The sequence below is a fragment of the Canis lupus genome, chromosome 17, assembly GCF_003254725.2.
Source record: "Canis lupus dingo isolate Sandy chromosome 17, ASM325472v2, whole genome shotgun sequence".
NCBI classification, from domain to species: Eukaryota; Metazoa; Chordata; class Mammalia; order Carnivora; family Canidae; genus Canis; species Canis lupus.
Genome location: NC_064259.1, coordinates 62,017,488 through 62,032,650, shown reverse-complemented (window position 1 = coordinate 62,032,650; position 15,163 = coordinate 62,017,488). Strand labels below are relative to the sequence as shown.

Genomic DNA, 15,163 nt, shown 5'->3' with positions numbered 1-15,163 from the left:
TGCCCCCAGCTCATGTTTTCTTTTTTATTTTTTTATTTTTTTATTTTTTTAAATCTTTTTATTTATTTATGATAGTTACACACACAGAGAGAGAGACAGAGACACAGGCAGAGAGAGAAGCAGGCTCCATGCACCAGGAGCCCGATGTGGGATTCGATCCCGGGTCTCCAGGATCACACCCTGGGCCAAAGGCAGGCGCCAAACCGCTGCGCCACCCAGGGATCCCATGTTTTCTTTTTTAAAATTCCCCTGGCTATTCGGGATCTTTTCTGATTCCACACAAATCTTAAGATGATTTGTTCCAACTCTCTGAAGAAAGTCCATGGTATTTTGAGAGGAATTGCAATGAATGTGCAAATTGCCCTTGTTAGCATAGACATTTTCACAATATTAATTCTTCCAATCCATGAGCATGGAATATTTTTTCATGTCTTTGTGTCTTCCTCCATTCCTTTCAGAAAGTGTTCTGTAGTTTTTAGGGTATAGATACTTTACCTCTTTGGTTAAGTTTATTCCTAGGTATCTTATGCTTTTAGGTGCAATTGTAAATGGAATTGATTCCTCAATTTCTCTTTCTTCAGTCTCAGTGTATAGAAATGCCACTGATTTCTGGGCATTGATTTTGTATCCTGCCACACTGCCAAATTGCTGTATGAGTTCTAGCAATATTGGGGTGGAGCCTTTTGGCTATGTACAGTATCATGTCATCTGCGAAGAGGGAGAGTTTGACTTCTTCTTTGCCAATTCGAATGCCTTTTATTTCTTTTTGTTGCCTGATTGCTGAGGCTAGGACTTCTAGTACTATGTTGAATAGCATGGTGAGAGTGGACATCCCTGTCTTGTTCCTGATCTTAGGGGAAAGGCTCCTAGTGCTTCCCCATTGAGAATGATATTTGCTGTGGGCTTTTTGTAGATAGCTTTTAAGATGCTGAGGAATGTTCCCTCTATCCCTACACTCTGAAGAGTTTTGATTAGGAATGGATACTGTATTTTGTCAAATGCTTTCTCTGCATCTATTGAGAGGATCCTATGGTTCTTGTTTTTTCTCTTGCTGATATGATGAATCACATTGATTGTTTTACGAGTGTTGAACCAGCCTTGCATCCCAGGGATAAATCCCACTTGGTCATGGTGAATAATCTTCTTAATGTATTGTTGGATCCTATTGGCTAGTATCTTGTTGAGAATTTTTGCATCTGTGTTCATCAGGGATATTGGTCTATAATTATCCTTTTTGATGGGGTCTTTGGTGTTGCAATTAAGGTGATGCTGGCCTCATAAAACGAGTTTGGAAGTATTCCGTCCCTTTCAATCTTTCAGAACAGCTTTAGTAGAATAGGAATTGTTTCTTCTTTAAACCTTTGATAGAATTCCCCTGGGAAGCCAACTGGCCCCGGACTTTTGTGTCTTGGGAGGTTTTTGATGACTGCTTCAAAGTCCTCCCTGGTTATCAGCCTGTTCAGGTTTTCTATTTCTTCCTGTTGCAGTTTTGATAGTGTGGTTTTCCAGAAATGCATCCATTTCTTCCAGATTGCCTAATTTATTGGCGTATAGCTGCTCATAATAAGTTTTTTAAATCATTTGTATTTCTTGGTATTGGTGGTGATCTCTCCTTTCTCATTCATGATTTTATTAATTTGAGTCTTTTCTCCTTTCTTTTTAATAAGGCTGGCTAATGGCTTATCTATCATATTAATTCTTTCAAATAGCCAACTTCTGGTTTTGTTGATCTGTTCTACAGTTCTTCTGGTCTCTATTTCATTGAGTTCTGCTTGAATCTTAATTATCTCTCTTCTTCTGCCAGGTGTAGGTTTTATTTGCTGTTCTTTCTCCAGTTCCTTTAGGTGAGTAGTTAGCTTGTGTATTTGAGTTTTCTCCAGTTTTTTGAGGGATGCTTGTATTGCGATGTATTTCCCTCTCAGGACTGCCCTTGCTTTATCGAAAGATTTTGAACTCTTGTATCTTCATTTTCATTAGTTTCTATGAATCTTTTTTTTTTTTTAATTTTTATTTATTTATGATAGTCACACAGAGAGAGGGAGAGAGAGGCAGAGACACAGGCAGAGGGAGAAGCAGGCTCCATGCACCAGGAGCCCGACGTGGGATTCGATCCCGGGTCTCCAGGATCGTGCCCTGGACCAAAGGCAGGCGCCAAACCGCTGCGCCACCCAGGGATCCCTCTATGAATCTTTTTAATTCTTCTTTAATTTCCTGGTTGACACATTCCTCTTTTAGTAAGTAGGATGCTCTTTAACCTCCATGTGTTTGAGTTTCTTCCAAATTTCTTCTTGTGATTGAGTTCAAGTTTCAAAGCATTATGGTCTGAAAATATTCAAGGGAAAATCCCAGTCCTTTGGGATTTGTTGAGACCTGATTTATGACCCAGTATATGGTCTATTCTGGAGAAAGTTCCGTGTGCGCTTGAGAAGAATGTGTATTTAGTTGCATTCAGATGCAAAGTTCTGTAGATATCTATGAAATGCATCTAGTCCTGTGTATCATTTAAGGCCCTGGTTTCTCTGGTGATGTTGTGCTTAGAAGATCTGTCATTTGCCGAAAGTGCCGTGTTGAAATCTCCTACTATTAGTATATTATTATCTAAGTATATCTTTGCTTTCGTTATTAATTGATTGATATACTTGGCAGCTCCCACATTAGGGGCATAAATATTCATGATTGTTAAGTCCTTTGTTGGAGAGACCCTTTAAGTATGATATAGTGTCCATCTTCATCTCTTACTACAGTCTTTGGGATAAACTTTAATTTATCTAATATGAGAATTGCTACCCCAGCTTTCTTTTGAGCACCATTTGAATGGTAAATGGTTCTCTAGTCTTTCAGTTTCAGGCAGGATGTGTCTTAGGTCTCAAATGAGTCTCTTGTAGACAGCAAATAGATGGGTCTTGCTTTTTATCCAGTCTGAAACCCTGCGCCTTTTGATGGGATCATTTAGCCCATTCATGTTCAGAGTTACTATTGAAAGATATGAATTTAGTGTCATTGTAATACCTATTCAGTCTCTGTTTTTGCGGATTATTTCTTTGGGCTGCTTTTTTTTACAGGATCCCCTTTAATATTTCTTGCAGAGCTGGTTTGGTGGTCACATATTCTTTCAGTTTCTGCCTGTCTTGGAAGCTCTTTATCTCTCCTTCTATTCTGAATGAGAGCCTTGCTGGATAAAGTATTCTTGGCTGCATGTTTATCTCATTTAGGACCCTGAATATATCCTTCCAGCCCTGTCTGGCCTGCCAGGTCTCTGTGGAGAGGTCTGCTGTTAATCTAATATTTCTCCCCATATATGTTAGGGATCTCTTATCTCTTGTTGCTTTAAGGATTTTCTCTTTCTCTTTGGAATTTGCAAATTTCACTATAAAATGTTGAGGTGTTGAGCAGTTTTTATTGATTTTGGGAAGGGACCTCTCTGTCTCCTGGACCTGAATGCCTGTTTCCCTTCCCAAGTTAGGGAAGTTCTCAGCTATGATTTGTTCAAATATGCTTTCTGGCCCTCTAGCCCTCTTGGCGCTCTCTGGAACCCCAATTAAATGTAGATTTTTTCCTTCTGAGGCTATCATTTCCCCTCAACCTTTCCTCATGGTCCTTTAATTGTTTTTCTGTTTTTCCTCAGCTTCCTTCCTTGCCATCAACTTCTTTTCTATGTTACTCACTCTTTCTTCTACCTCATTAAGCCTCGTTGTTAGGACCTCCAGTTTGGATTGCATCTCATTTAATTGATTTTTAATTTCGGCCTGATTAGATCTAAATTCTGCAGTCATGAAGTCTCTTGAGTCCTTTATGCCTTTTTCCAGAGCCACCAGTAGCTTTTTAATTGTGCTTCTGAATCGGCTTTCTGACATCAAATTGTAATCCAAATTCTGTAAGTCTGTGGCAGAGAGTGCTGCTTCTGATTCTTTCTTTTGTGGTGAGTTCTCTTTTCTAGTCATTTTGCTCAGTGCAGAGTGGCTGTATGAGTGGGCTGAGTCAAGAATCATGACCTAGGTAAATTTTCACCCTCGATGATTCTGCCGAAGTCAGAGACCAGAAATTGAAAACAAAGATCAGAACGATATAACACAAAAGGACTACTAAAGTGAAAAACAAATTTTAAAACAAAGCAGTAAAAAATAAAAGGCCAAGAATCCCAAAGAAGAAGAGAAAAAGAAAGAAAAAAACAAGGAGAAGAAAAAAATGGGGGGCTGATTGGGAGATGGTGGTGGTGACATAGTTGTAGTGGAGGGAGAGTATATTCTACCTGAGGGGTTCTAGAGGGTGATCCTCTTGTTTCTAGTATATTAAGTTCTGAATGTTAGATGGTGCTCAGTGTCAAATTTATATAAGCCAGCAATACTTGTACAGAACCCCAACACTGACCACCAAAACATAAATGAGATAAAAGAGCAGGGCAGAATGGGAATGAGGAATCTCACAGAACAAACCAGCACGGTATACCACTTGGTTCTTAGTGCATGCTGGTCATGTTTTAGAATGTGTTAATCCCCGCCCCATTTAGAACAGAATGAGGCAGAGAAAACAAAAAACACAAAACAAAAAACATATCTTTTATATCTCCCAAAATTAAGTTGAGTATGTTGAAGGGAATCTAGAAGTGGAAAATATATCTAGGACCTGTAATTGTAGAAATATGAAAGTCAAAAAGGAAGAAATTTAAAAATGAAGAGGTAGTAAAATATTGTAGTTATGGTGGAAAAGAGAAAAAAAATGGAAATTTACAATCTGCAATAAAAATGAGTTGTACTGGAAAAAGGAAGAAAAAAAATAGGAGGGGTACCCTCTGGTTCTATATATTGTACATCTCTCGACTTCCCCTGGAGCTTTCTAGCACTGCTTGATCAAGAACTTGCTCTTACCCCATCCTTCCAGCTGGTCCTCTGGGGGAGGGGCTGCTGTGCTGATTCTCAGGTGTGTGCACCTGGGGGAGCTGTCCCATCCCCTGCCAGGTGCCAGTGCCACTGGGAGCTGTTTACCCCGTGAGGCCTCTGTCCCCTGGTGTCCCTGCCTCTCCCAGGCACAGGGTGACACAAGGAGGAACAGCAACACTGGCAGGGGCCAACTCTCCAGCCCTGGAGTCAGCTCCTCACAGTACCTACCGCAGTCTCCCAGTCCGTACTGTCCTGCACAGCTTGGGGGCACCCAGCGGCAGGAGAGTCCTCGCTGTCCTGGGCCCTCCCCACCTCCGCCTTCCCCCAGGGGGAGCGCAGGATCCTGGGCTGTGTCCGCTCGGGGCCTGGGATCCGGGGCCTGTGCTGCTGGCCTCGCGTTCCCGTTCCCGTTCCCGGGGCGCAGCTCCCGCAGGCAGCAGGGCGCAGCCCCTGGTCCAGAGCCGCCGCCTGACCCACCGGCTTCCCCCCGGGGCCCCGCCGGGCGCGCTCCAGCCCCTGACCGAGACCAGCCCGCCGCGTGCGGGGGCTCTCCCCGGGCGCACCTCCTCTGTTAGTGGCTCCGGGAGCCTGGGGGAGTCCCTGCCCCTCCCGCGGTGCTGCGCGGGTTCCCTGCTGAGCACCTTTCCTTCCGGGGAGAATCCGGTGCGGATTTTTTAAAGTTCCCGCATCTTGGGGGCTGGGCCTTCCAGTCCCGGAGGCTCTCGCTGCGGCCTTGGCCCGGCTCCTTGCGGGGCCTCTTGTCCACTTGATTCTTTTTTTTTTTTTTTTTCCGCCTTTCTACCTTGTTAGAAGCGAAAACCCTTCTCTCTATAGCGTTCTGGCTGTTCTCTTTTTAAATCTCAGGTCGAATTCATAGGTTTTCAGGATGGTTTAAAAGTAATCTAGGTAAGTTGGTGGGGCCGGGGGAGGTGAGGCCCTCCACTCCTCCGCCGTCTTCTCCTCAACCCATTGAGCTGGCTCTGATTCATCAGACTTCTGTAATACCCAGTGCTTACTACCTCAGGGGTCCTTAATGCCCATCACCCAGTTACCCCATCCCCTTCCCCTCCCTTCCAGCAATCCTCAGTTTATGTCCTATGGTTAAGAGTCTCTTATGCTATGTCTCTCTCTCTCTCTCTGATTTTGTCATGTTTTTCCCCCCCTTCCCCTATGATTCTCTGTTTTGTTTCTTAAATTCCACATATGAGTGAGATCATAGGATAATTGTCTTTCTCTGACTTATTTCACTCAGCATAATGCCCTCTAGTTCCATCCACATCATTGCAAATAGCAAGATTTCCATTTTTGATGGCTGTGTAATATTCCATTGTGTATATATATGACCTTTTTTTTTATTCATTCATCTGTCGATGGATATCTGGGCTCTTTCCATAGTTTGGCTGCTGTGGACATTGCTTCTATGAACATTGGGGTGCAGGCCCCTTTGGATCACTGCATCTGTATCTCTGGGATAGCTGCTCAATAGTGCCATTGCTGGGCTAGGGTAGCTCTATTTTCAACTTCTTGAGGAACCTCCACACTGTTTTCCAGAGTGGCTGCACCAACTTGCATTCCAATGTAAGAAGGTTCCCCTTTTTCCACATCCTTCCCAACATCTGTTTCCTGACTTGTTCATTTTAGCCATTCTGACTGGTGTGAGGTGCTATCTCATTGTGGTTTTGATTTGTATTTCCTTGATGGCAAGTGATGCAAAGCATTTTCTCAGGTGTCTGTTGGCCATTTGAGTGTCTTCTTTGGAGAAACGTCTGTTCATGTCTTCTGCCCATTTCTTGACTGGATTACTTGTTCTTTGGATATTGAGTTTAATAAGTTCTTTATAGATTTTGGATACTAGCCCTTTATCTAATATGTCATAATTCCCTTTTATGGATGAGATGATTAGAAGCACAGAGAATATAAGTAATTTCCTCAAGAATACACAGGGCTTATCCCTTGTCAGTCTTGCCACAGAGTTCATCATCCTATTTACTGAGCTATGCTCCCTCTCTCTCTGATATTTTAAATATCCTATGTTTAATATATGGACAAGATAAAAAATTCACGAGTTTCAGCTTTACAAATATGAAAGTGCTAGCCTTAAAAGTCTCTCTTAACTGTTACAACCCATGAGTTGCCATCTCCATGCAGGCAGTTACTACCATTCTTAATTATGGGATCTGCCTTCAAGGAGGTCTGGGGCTGGTGCTGAGATGGTACAGACAGAAATGATAACTCCCTCCCCCTGCATTTGTGCTCTCAGAGTACAGAAGCAGTGAAGTCTTCATAAACATTTGTCAACACTCAGAATGGTTCTATAAGTTTGTCTTTGGTATTTGTGTCAGGCAAAATAATTGCTCCAATATTAATGCACGTTCAAAGATCTGTGTGGATGCAGACTGGCTTCTGTTCTCCACCAGTCCTGAGACTGAGCTTTGTCATCTAGAGTTGTTTACCAGTAGCGGGGTGTGTGCTCTGGAAGCCCGTAGGATAGGCTGACAGATAGTTCCTGGAACTCTGTCCTCTAGATGATATTGTTGAGTGTGTACATTTCTGATTTTCACGTCGTATGGGTGACCAAAAGAGGGTGAAAGAGGGAAGTGTGTGCAGTAAGATATGATGCTTGTTCCCTTCAAACACAGGCATCAATCAAAGCCACAGGGGAAAAAATATTAATGTTCCAGACAGCTGACAGCAGCGCTGTTCATGCTAAAGTCATGAAAGTCAGTATAAAGCTTTAAACATTTGCTACTATCTCACTTTTGTAAACCACTTGGCCTTTATATTTTTATGTACAAATTCTTATTTTTATTGTTTTCTCATCTGAACAGAGCATCATGGCCCCCCATCGGGAACAAACTCAGCCAGGCAAAGCCCAGCCATGCATCACAGACCGATGGGACAGTCCCAGGCCAACCATTTACCTGGGGACAGGTGAGGCTGCTCTCCCCAGGTCTGGGCTTTTTTCTCTCATCTCTCCACCCCCACCCATGCACCCATACAGGTGTCCAGGAGCCAACTGGTGAGGTCAAAATGAGAACTCCTGGATTTTCCACCTTCAGATACATCCCTATGCCCTACACTCCCTCAGAACCTCCCGCCTCCTCCCATCCTCATCCCAGGGTGCAGCATAATTATCCAATCATGCCTGACGAGTGGGGATTAGGAATAACAACAAAAAAGTGGCAGCAGCATCCAGCTCTGCCTACCTTCGTCCTCATCATTTTGGTAGGGAAGCCCCAAATCCAGATGACCTGAGCAGACCAGAGCAGCATTTGTACTTACTTCTTTCCTCTTTTGTTGAAAATACCAGCCATGGAACAAAAACTAGATTTCCAGAACTTCAGCATCTTTGTGAGCACTGGGGCTGCTGACAAGGTCAGCTTATCTGCCCTCTGGCTCAAGTTACTTGAGTGCAGTTTTCCTTAACATAAACTGCACCCAGACTCCCTTGAGACCAAAACTGAACCCGACCAAAACAATGTGGGGTGTTGACCGCCTTGGTGCTGGAGTGAATGATCAGCTGTGCCCTAGCGTCTCTGGTCCTAGAGGTGGTCTGCCCCTATAGCAGTTTGTCAGGAGAATGGCCAGCCTCGGCTTTGGAAAGACATTCATCTGCATTTACTTTAAAACTGTTTCCATTTTCTCAGTTCAGAGAGTGACTGGATTTCTCTCTTGTAGGAGTGCTCTAGAAGGTGACATTGGGAAAGACGTCTCCATGTCTTACAGACATTCGTGGTCTGACCACAAGCACCTTGCTCAGCCTGACACGGCGATGATTTCAGTCGTAGGCAGCCGGCATGATCAGGTGCACAGATGCCCCTCTTTCTGCCCCCAAGACGCAGACTGTTATTTTCAGTTACTAAATCCCTGACACTGGTGAATTTTTACTGCAGACCAACTCAGATAACATTAGTTCCCAAGATTAACAACTCCTGAAGACTTGCTGTGTGTTTGGCATTCTGTTAGCTTCCATAAGAGAATGTCAGTGAAAAAGTATACCCCATAGTTGGAGAAATGAGCCCACTGGGTCCAGTACTTAGAAATAGCAGTGTTTGAGCTCATCAAAGTAGGGTTGGGGGGGGGGGGGGTTGTGCTTTTTTTCTTTTTTCAGAACAATTAGTCAAAATCTCCATAAAGGAAGCATTTCCCCAAATTCTGTTCTCTGATTGTTCTGTTGCACATTGACCAACCAGTAGAGATAACGTGATCTTCAGACTAATTTAGATTGCATCTATAAAGTAGTAGATTTTCAACCAAAACCATTCCTTTCTTAAGATACAGAAATGCATAATGAAAGTATAAAATCATATCTCCCAGCTCCAAAAGTAGTCTTTCTTCCAACTGTCAATAGTCCATGAAAACTTGTTTTCCTTATGCTTCTTCCTCTCCCAGAGCCTTGGTTGTCACCCAGTGGAGCTGGAGAGAGGCCCCCGGGGCTTCGGGTTCAGCCTCCGCGGGGGGAAGGAGTACAACATGGGGCTGTTCATCCTGCGTCTTGCTGAGGAGGGCCCCGCCATCAAAGACGGCAGGATTCACGTGAGTTGGTTTCCTTCCGCAGCCTTTGGCTCCGGCTCCCAACTGGAAACTACTGAAAATAGTTGATCAAAAAGAAAGCAGAAACCTCCCAAAGCTAAGCATCAGAGGTTTTGGTCACTAAATCTAAAAGCACCCAGGGCGCGATCCTGGAGACCCGGGATCGAATCCCACATCGGGCTCCCGGTGCATGGAGCCTGCTTCTCCCTCTGCCTGTGTCTCTGTCTCATTCTCTCTCTCTCTCTCTATGACTATCATAAATAAAAATTTAAAAAAAAAAAAAAATAAATAAAAGCAGCTGCTCATTGTTTCACCTTCTGATGCCTGGCAATTTCATGTTGCCAGGTGCTCTGGTGCGCTAGGCAGTACCACAGTGACACTGTTCTTACCTTCTTGACTTTGGATGATAAGGAAACTTATTTTTTACTTATACCATCAATGTTTGAGGGCAAATGGATTCGTAAATAAAATATCCTTTCATCTTATTAAAAGTCTTGGAAAAGCCAGGATAAAACAATCTTCAACCTCTTCCCAGAAATAATAGCCTAAGGATTTTATTTTCCTCTTAGCCACCTACAGAGGTAGCCAGAAATCCAAAAGCATGACTCTTCCAACTTTTACTATTATTGAAAGACTAGAATTCACATGGGTAATGGTCCATCATAGGTGTTCTCAACTCTGGAATGCTGTAGCTTTGTCCAGGGCCCTGCAGACCAGATTGTCTGCAGATCTGCACCACAGGTATTTCCCCCCTCCTCTGAATGTTTCTTCAGGAGGAATCTCACATAGAGGATGTGTGCTGGCCTCAATTTTTAAAAAAATAGTTCACTGATATTGTTAGGTGATACATTAGAAATTTTAAATTCTAGATAGCCTTCCCCCTGCTGCTCAAGAGAACTTTGGATTTCCTCCCTTCTGAATAGGTGGCAGTGAAGATTTTTTTTTGAAGATTTTTTTTTAATAAATCAGATGATACATTCTAATAATGTTTGGAAAAGGCAGACTTCCAGGTGATTGCAGCTTTGAATTTTCCATATCACTGCCCCTACTCCCATTACTCATTTGGTAAACATGTGTTGAGTGTTTGCTTTACCCCAAGCTTTTATGAATGAATACTGAATGAGCTGGGAGCAAGGGTGACCCTAAAACAAATAAGACACCACCCTCTTCAAAATGACCAGATTTGTGCACAAGTTCAAAGAAGGTATGAGTGCAGATTTCACAGAATGGGTGGCATGGGAAAGTGGGTAGGATTTCTTTTCTTTTTTTTTTTTTTTGTTTAATATTTTATTTATCTATTTGAGAGAGAGAGCCCAAATGAGAGAGCACAAGTAGAGGGAGAGGGAGAAGCAGAGTCCCCACTGAGCAGGGAGTCTGACATGGGGCTTGATCTCAAAACCTCAGGATCATGACCTGAGCCCAAGGCAGATAGATGCTTAATGGACTGAGTCACCCAGGCACCCAAAGTAGGTAGGATTTCAGTAGACAGAGATTGGTCCTTTTTCTTCCCCTTCTTTTTTAAAAATCAATTTGGGTATATTTTAAATCTGGGTGTTTTTTTTTTTAAGATTTTTATTTACTTATTTATGAGAGACACAGAAGAAAATGTGGAGTCTGTAGTCTTCCAGGCAACACCTGTTTTCACTTAGTGTTAGCCTCAAAAAAACCCTTTAAGGGAGGTGGCATTGTCCCCACTTCCCGATATAAAACCAAGTCTCTCAGAGTCTAGGTCCCTTGCTGGGGTCTCTTGGCCTGTGACAGCTGCAGTGGGACCCAGTTCGCATGCTTTCCATGTCAGGCCCCAACCTGTGTTTGTCTGGATTGACTGTTTGGGGAAGCGTAACGGTTCTGGAGGCCTTCTAAGATAATGTAAGCTATGTACTGGAAATAATATTTTGTAATTTCAATACAAGATGTAAATTTTTAGTGGCTGTTAATATAGTAACATTTTTAAGGAACAGAGTATTTCTCTATCCCCTTTTTCTGCTTCTTTTCTTCCCTTGGTTCTTCTATTCTGCATTTTTCCTCTCTTTGATTTCTGTCTCCTCTGTCCTCCATAATTTTATTTTTCAATAACATAAACCTGAACTCAAATTGTTATTGGTTCTATTTATCAAAAGATGTAGTCCTCATTTTTTGACACATTTAAATTTTTTTAAGTAACAGAATTTTTGAAGAATGTTCAAATTTCTTCCATTTTTTTTTTTTTTTAAATCGCCAGCTTCATACAGTCCAGTAGAGAACCTGTTGTTCCCCGCAACCCCCTGCCCCACCCAGGGCCTGTCTACCATAAATCTTAAAGCCATAGATAGGGTTCTAGTGTCCTTCTCCACAATGTGGTTTTAAAGTTAAACAAAAATGACACCTGGTGGCAAATCTGTTCAATTACAAGCTTTATTGCAATTTATTTGTTGTACTAAAAGAGGAAGAAATAGCTTATTAGGACAGTGAATTCAAGCCAAACTATGTGACTGCAATTAATGATAACCTCAGTCATGTTCACAAGACACTCCCAAAGCATGCTCCTAGTACTCTCTGCCTTAATTTTCATTTCTCTAATTATCAGCAGGACTTTATATGCAGTGGTAATTTATTATGAATATTTCCTCATGAAAATAATTTTTCTTCAGTCACTTATTAGGGAAATCTGAGTATTGACTTTTGTGTCACTTACATATTCTAGGTATACACTTTTTTATTAATATATGTGTATGAATTTTTCCCATCTTTTTTTTTTTTAAGAGTTTACTTGAGAGGGAAGAAGAGAGAGAGCAAGAAGCGCTCCAAGGGTAGGGGCCAAGGAAGAGGGAGGATCAGATTCCCCACTGAGCTGGGAGTCTGACTCTGACTGGATCCCAGGCCCCCCGGGATCATGACCTGGGCCACCCAGGTGCCCCTATTATTATCTTACTTTGTTTAAAGATTTTTCTTCTGCTTTCTATGTTAAATCCATCTATCTTATTTGACATCCTCCATTTCTTTAAGAGACTCCTCTTTTTTTTTTTTTTTTTTTTTTTTCCATAGTTTACTTGACATTTTTTGCAGTGTAGAGAGGAGGTTTGAACCTCAGGTAAATCTGATACATTTGAAGTCTTTTTTGGCAAGACTGGGAAATAGAGAACTTGAAAAGTAACATTTGTCTGTTTGCTGTGTGATCAGGTTTTCTCTCATTAAATTGTCCCCAGCACTCAGGAGGTGGGTGCTGACGTTATCCCCATTTCACAGGGAGGAGACTGAGACCAACCACTCTGCCAGCAGGAGGTGGAGGCAGGAGTGGACCACAACACCCACTTTCCTGGCCCCTGTTCTTTGTGCTATCTGTGGTTCCAGACTCTTCCCCCAGCCTCTGTTAAATAAGTATTGGGTCATCCTGTGTTATGTCGGGATGGTTTTAGTAAGCTCATAAATATTTGAGCTTTTTGGAATTTCAGTCCATTGTTCACTTTTTCTCTTTTGAAGCTGGTACCCTATGCTTGCTCATCACCTTGAAACATATTTTAACATCATTACCATCCTTATCTTTATTCAGCTCCTTTACAGAAGTTATATTTGGTTCATCCATATTTTCCATTTAAAAAATGATAGTAACAGCTTTTACAGTAAACAGCAGTGGTACTGAGGCATCTTTTTCTGGTTCCTAGTTTTATGTTTCCTGAGGAAATTATTTTTCAATAAAGTCATGAGCATAAGCCAGTTACTGGTTTTAAATAAGCATTCATATTACTATATTCTCCAAGCTGAAGTGTTTCAGAGTTTTAATCTAATGCTTCATAGACATACGGGACATGTGGGCTATACAAAGAGGTGGGGTGGGCACCTCTCCCCCAGAGGCCAGGAAAGGCTTCAGAGATGAGGATCCACCTGCCTGGGTTTCAGAATAAATTCAAGATTCAGCTCAAATTGAAAAGTACCCTTCCCAGGTGGATCATTCAGCTACAGCCCTCAAGTATCATGTGGATTGCAGAGACCTCACCTCTTGTGTTTATCCTTTGCTGGAAAACTCAGAATCTGATTCACAATTTCAAGGTGCCCAGATCCCATTCACTAGTCATAGAAAACTTTCTCCTGTGGGATTTCTACAGAGTGAATAAAGCTGGACACTATCCCTTCCTATTGTTGTCATCTGTCCACTCCTCTCAGCCTTAGTAGAATGGCACGGTGTACAAGGTAAACATCTTTCCAAGGAGAGAAGGTCACTCAGCCAAAGTTGAGTGGCTCCAGAGTGGACAAAGTGGAAGGAAGGATGCAGAGTCACATGTCATTCCTGTGAATGTTCCCTCTCTAGGTGGGGGACCAGATTGTTGAAATCAATGGGGAACCTACACAAGGCATCACACATACTCGAGCAATTGAACTCATTCAAGCCGGTGGAAATAAAGTTCTTCTGCTTTTGAGGCCGGGAACTGGCTTAATACCTGACCACGGTAAGTGAAGTAGCTCACCTGTAGCTGAAAAGTTGCCCATGTGTTATGGAGGGGGCAATGGCAGGAAAAGGATGTCTATCTGAAGGGGGCAGATACCATACTAGCTGGTTCAGAGAGAAACACCAGAGCCAGCTGAAACTAGTTACACTGCATAGTTACTATAATATCACGAAGTAAGTGGCTCCGGGCATGATTTCTGTTGGGATGGAAGATGCTAAGCAATTTCAACGGAAAACATACAGTTGCTTTTGTAGAGAAATGTGTCTGTAAAAAAAAAAAAAAAAAAGGCTATCAGAAGCAAGTGATTTAAATGTCACGAAGAACATCTAAGAACTTTAGGCTTTTCTGGTCACTCGTCAAAAACCAGTTACTGTCGCCCTACTGCAGTCAGGAAGTTGGACGTGGGACCATGTCCCTACTCCTGTACCGACCTTCAGCTTGGTGCCGTATGTTTTTGAAATAGCACAGGATTTGAAAATCATTTTTTAATTAAGTGCACTAGCCTAGAACTCCAGTACCATACCACCAGGACTTGTCCCTTCTAGTCCCCCTCCTCCCCCCACCCCTAAAGCTTCGGAGGGACAGGTGTAGGCGTGACCTCCTGCAGTCCCCTTCCAGCCTGTAATTCTCTGACTGTGTGATCTTCCACCATCTGCTTGTAAACCATACACGTTCCCAGTGACATCTTTGCTAACTGCGCTGTGATTTTTTTTTTTTTTTTTTTTTTTTTTTTTACATAGTCCTAGGCTTTTTCTCTTCCTTCTTCAGGTTTGGCTCCTTCCGGTCTGTGCTCCTACGTGAAACCTGAGCAACATTAAGGCTTTCAGGGCTTTTCTTGGTCTTTCCTTAAAAAGACTTGGTAAATTTGCATGTCTTGTAAATCACTTCCTTCTTTTTTTTTTCTGTTTAATTAAAAAATGATGCTATTAAATACATCTCTATCTTCTGCACTTTTCAGTTTCCTTTGACATTAAATTTGACCGCTTAATGCCAGAAAATTATTTACAATTGCCCATGAACCTCTCGTTCTGGTTACCACAGCTAGGTCGCCTTTATTAGTGATTTTGGCATATCCATAAGCTGTATCTTTTGATAACAGCCAAATTAGTAAGGTTCCTGGACCAAGTAATTTGGTCCAATTTTATTACTTATTTCTTCTAAGTTTTATTGGGCTTTACTTATGAAGAATTCATACATCATATATTATGTCACTAATTATACATGTTATTGGAAAAATGATAACTGTTATTTTGTGTATATTTAAACAACCTACTTGTAGTACCACCACCCTGTGTACAAGTACAGCTATCTCTATGACCTGCCTTAGAG

At 42.2% G+C, this 15,163-nt stretch overlaps 1 protein-coding gene across 4 annotated transcripts in view; it reads left to right on the top strand.

The window, feature by feature from the left end:
• MAGI3 (membrane associated guanylate kinase, WW and PDZ domain containing 3) overlaps positions 1-15,163 on the top strand; it is a 237,202-nt gene that overhangs the window by 217,158 nt on the left and 4,881 nt on the right. For 3 of the 4 annotated variants that reach the window (XM_049096157.1, XM_049096158.1, XM_025452933.3), the window contains 4 exons: positions 7,706-7,808; positions 8,556-8,682; positions 9,270-9,413; positions 13,696-13,834. In XM_049096157.1, coding sequence (XP_048952114.1) covers positions 7,706-7,808; positions 8,556-8,682; positions 9,270-9,413; positions 13,696-13,834 — 513 coding nt within the window. Of the gene's footprint in view, positions 1-7,705; positions 7,809-8,555; positions 8,683-9,269; positions 9,414-13,695; positions 13,835-14,602; positions 14,694-15,163 lie in introns of all 4 variants that reach the window. The other variant, XM_049096159.1, reaches the window with a different exon arrangement.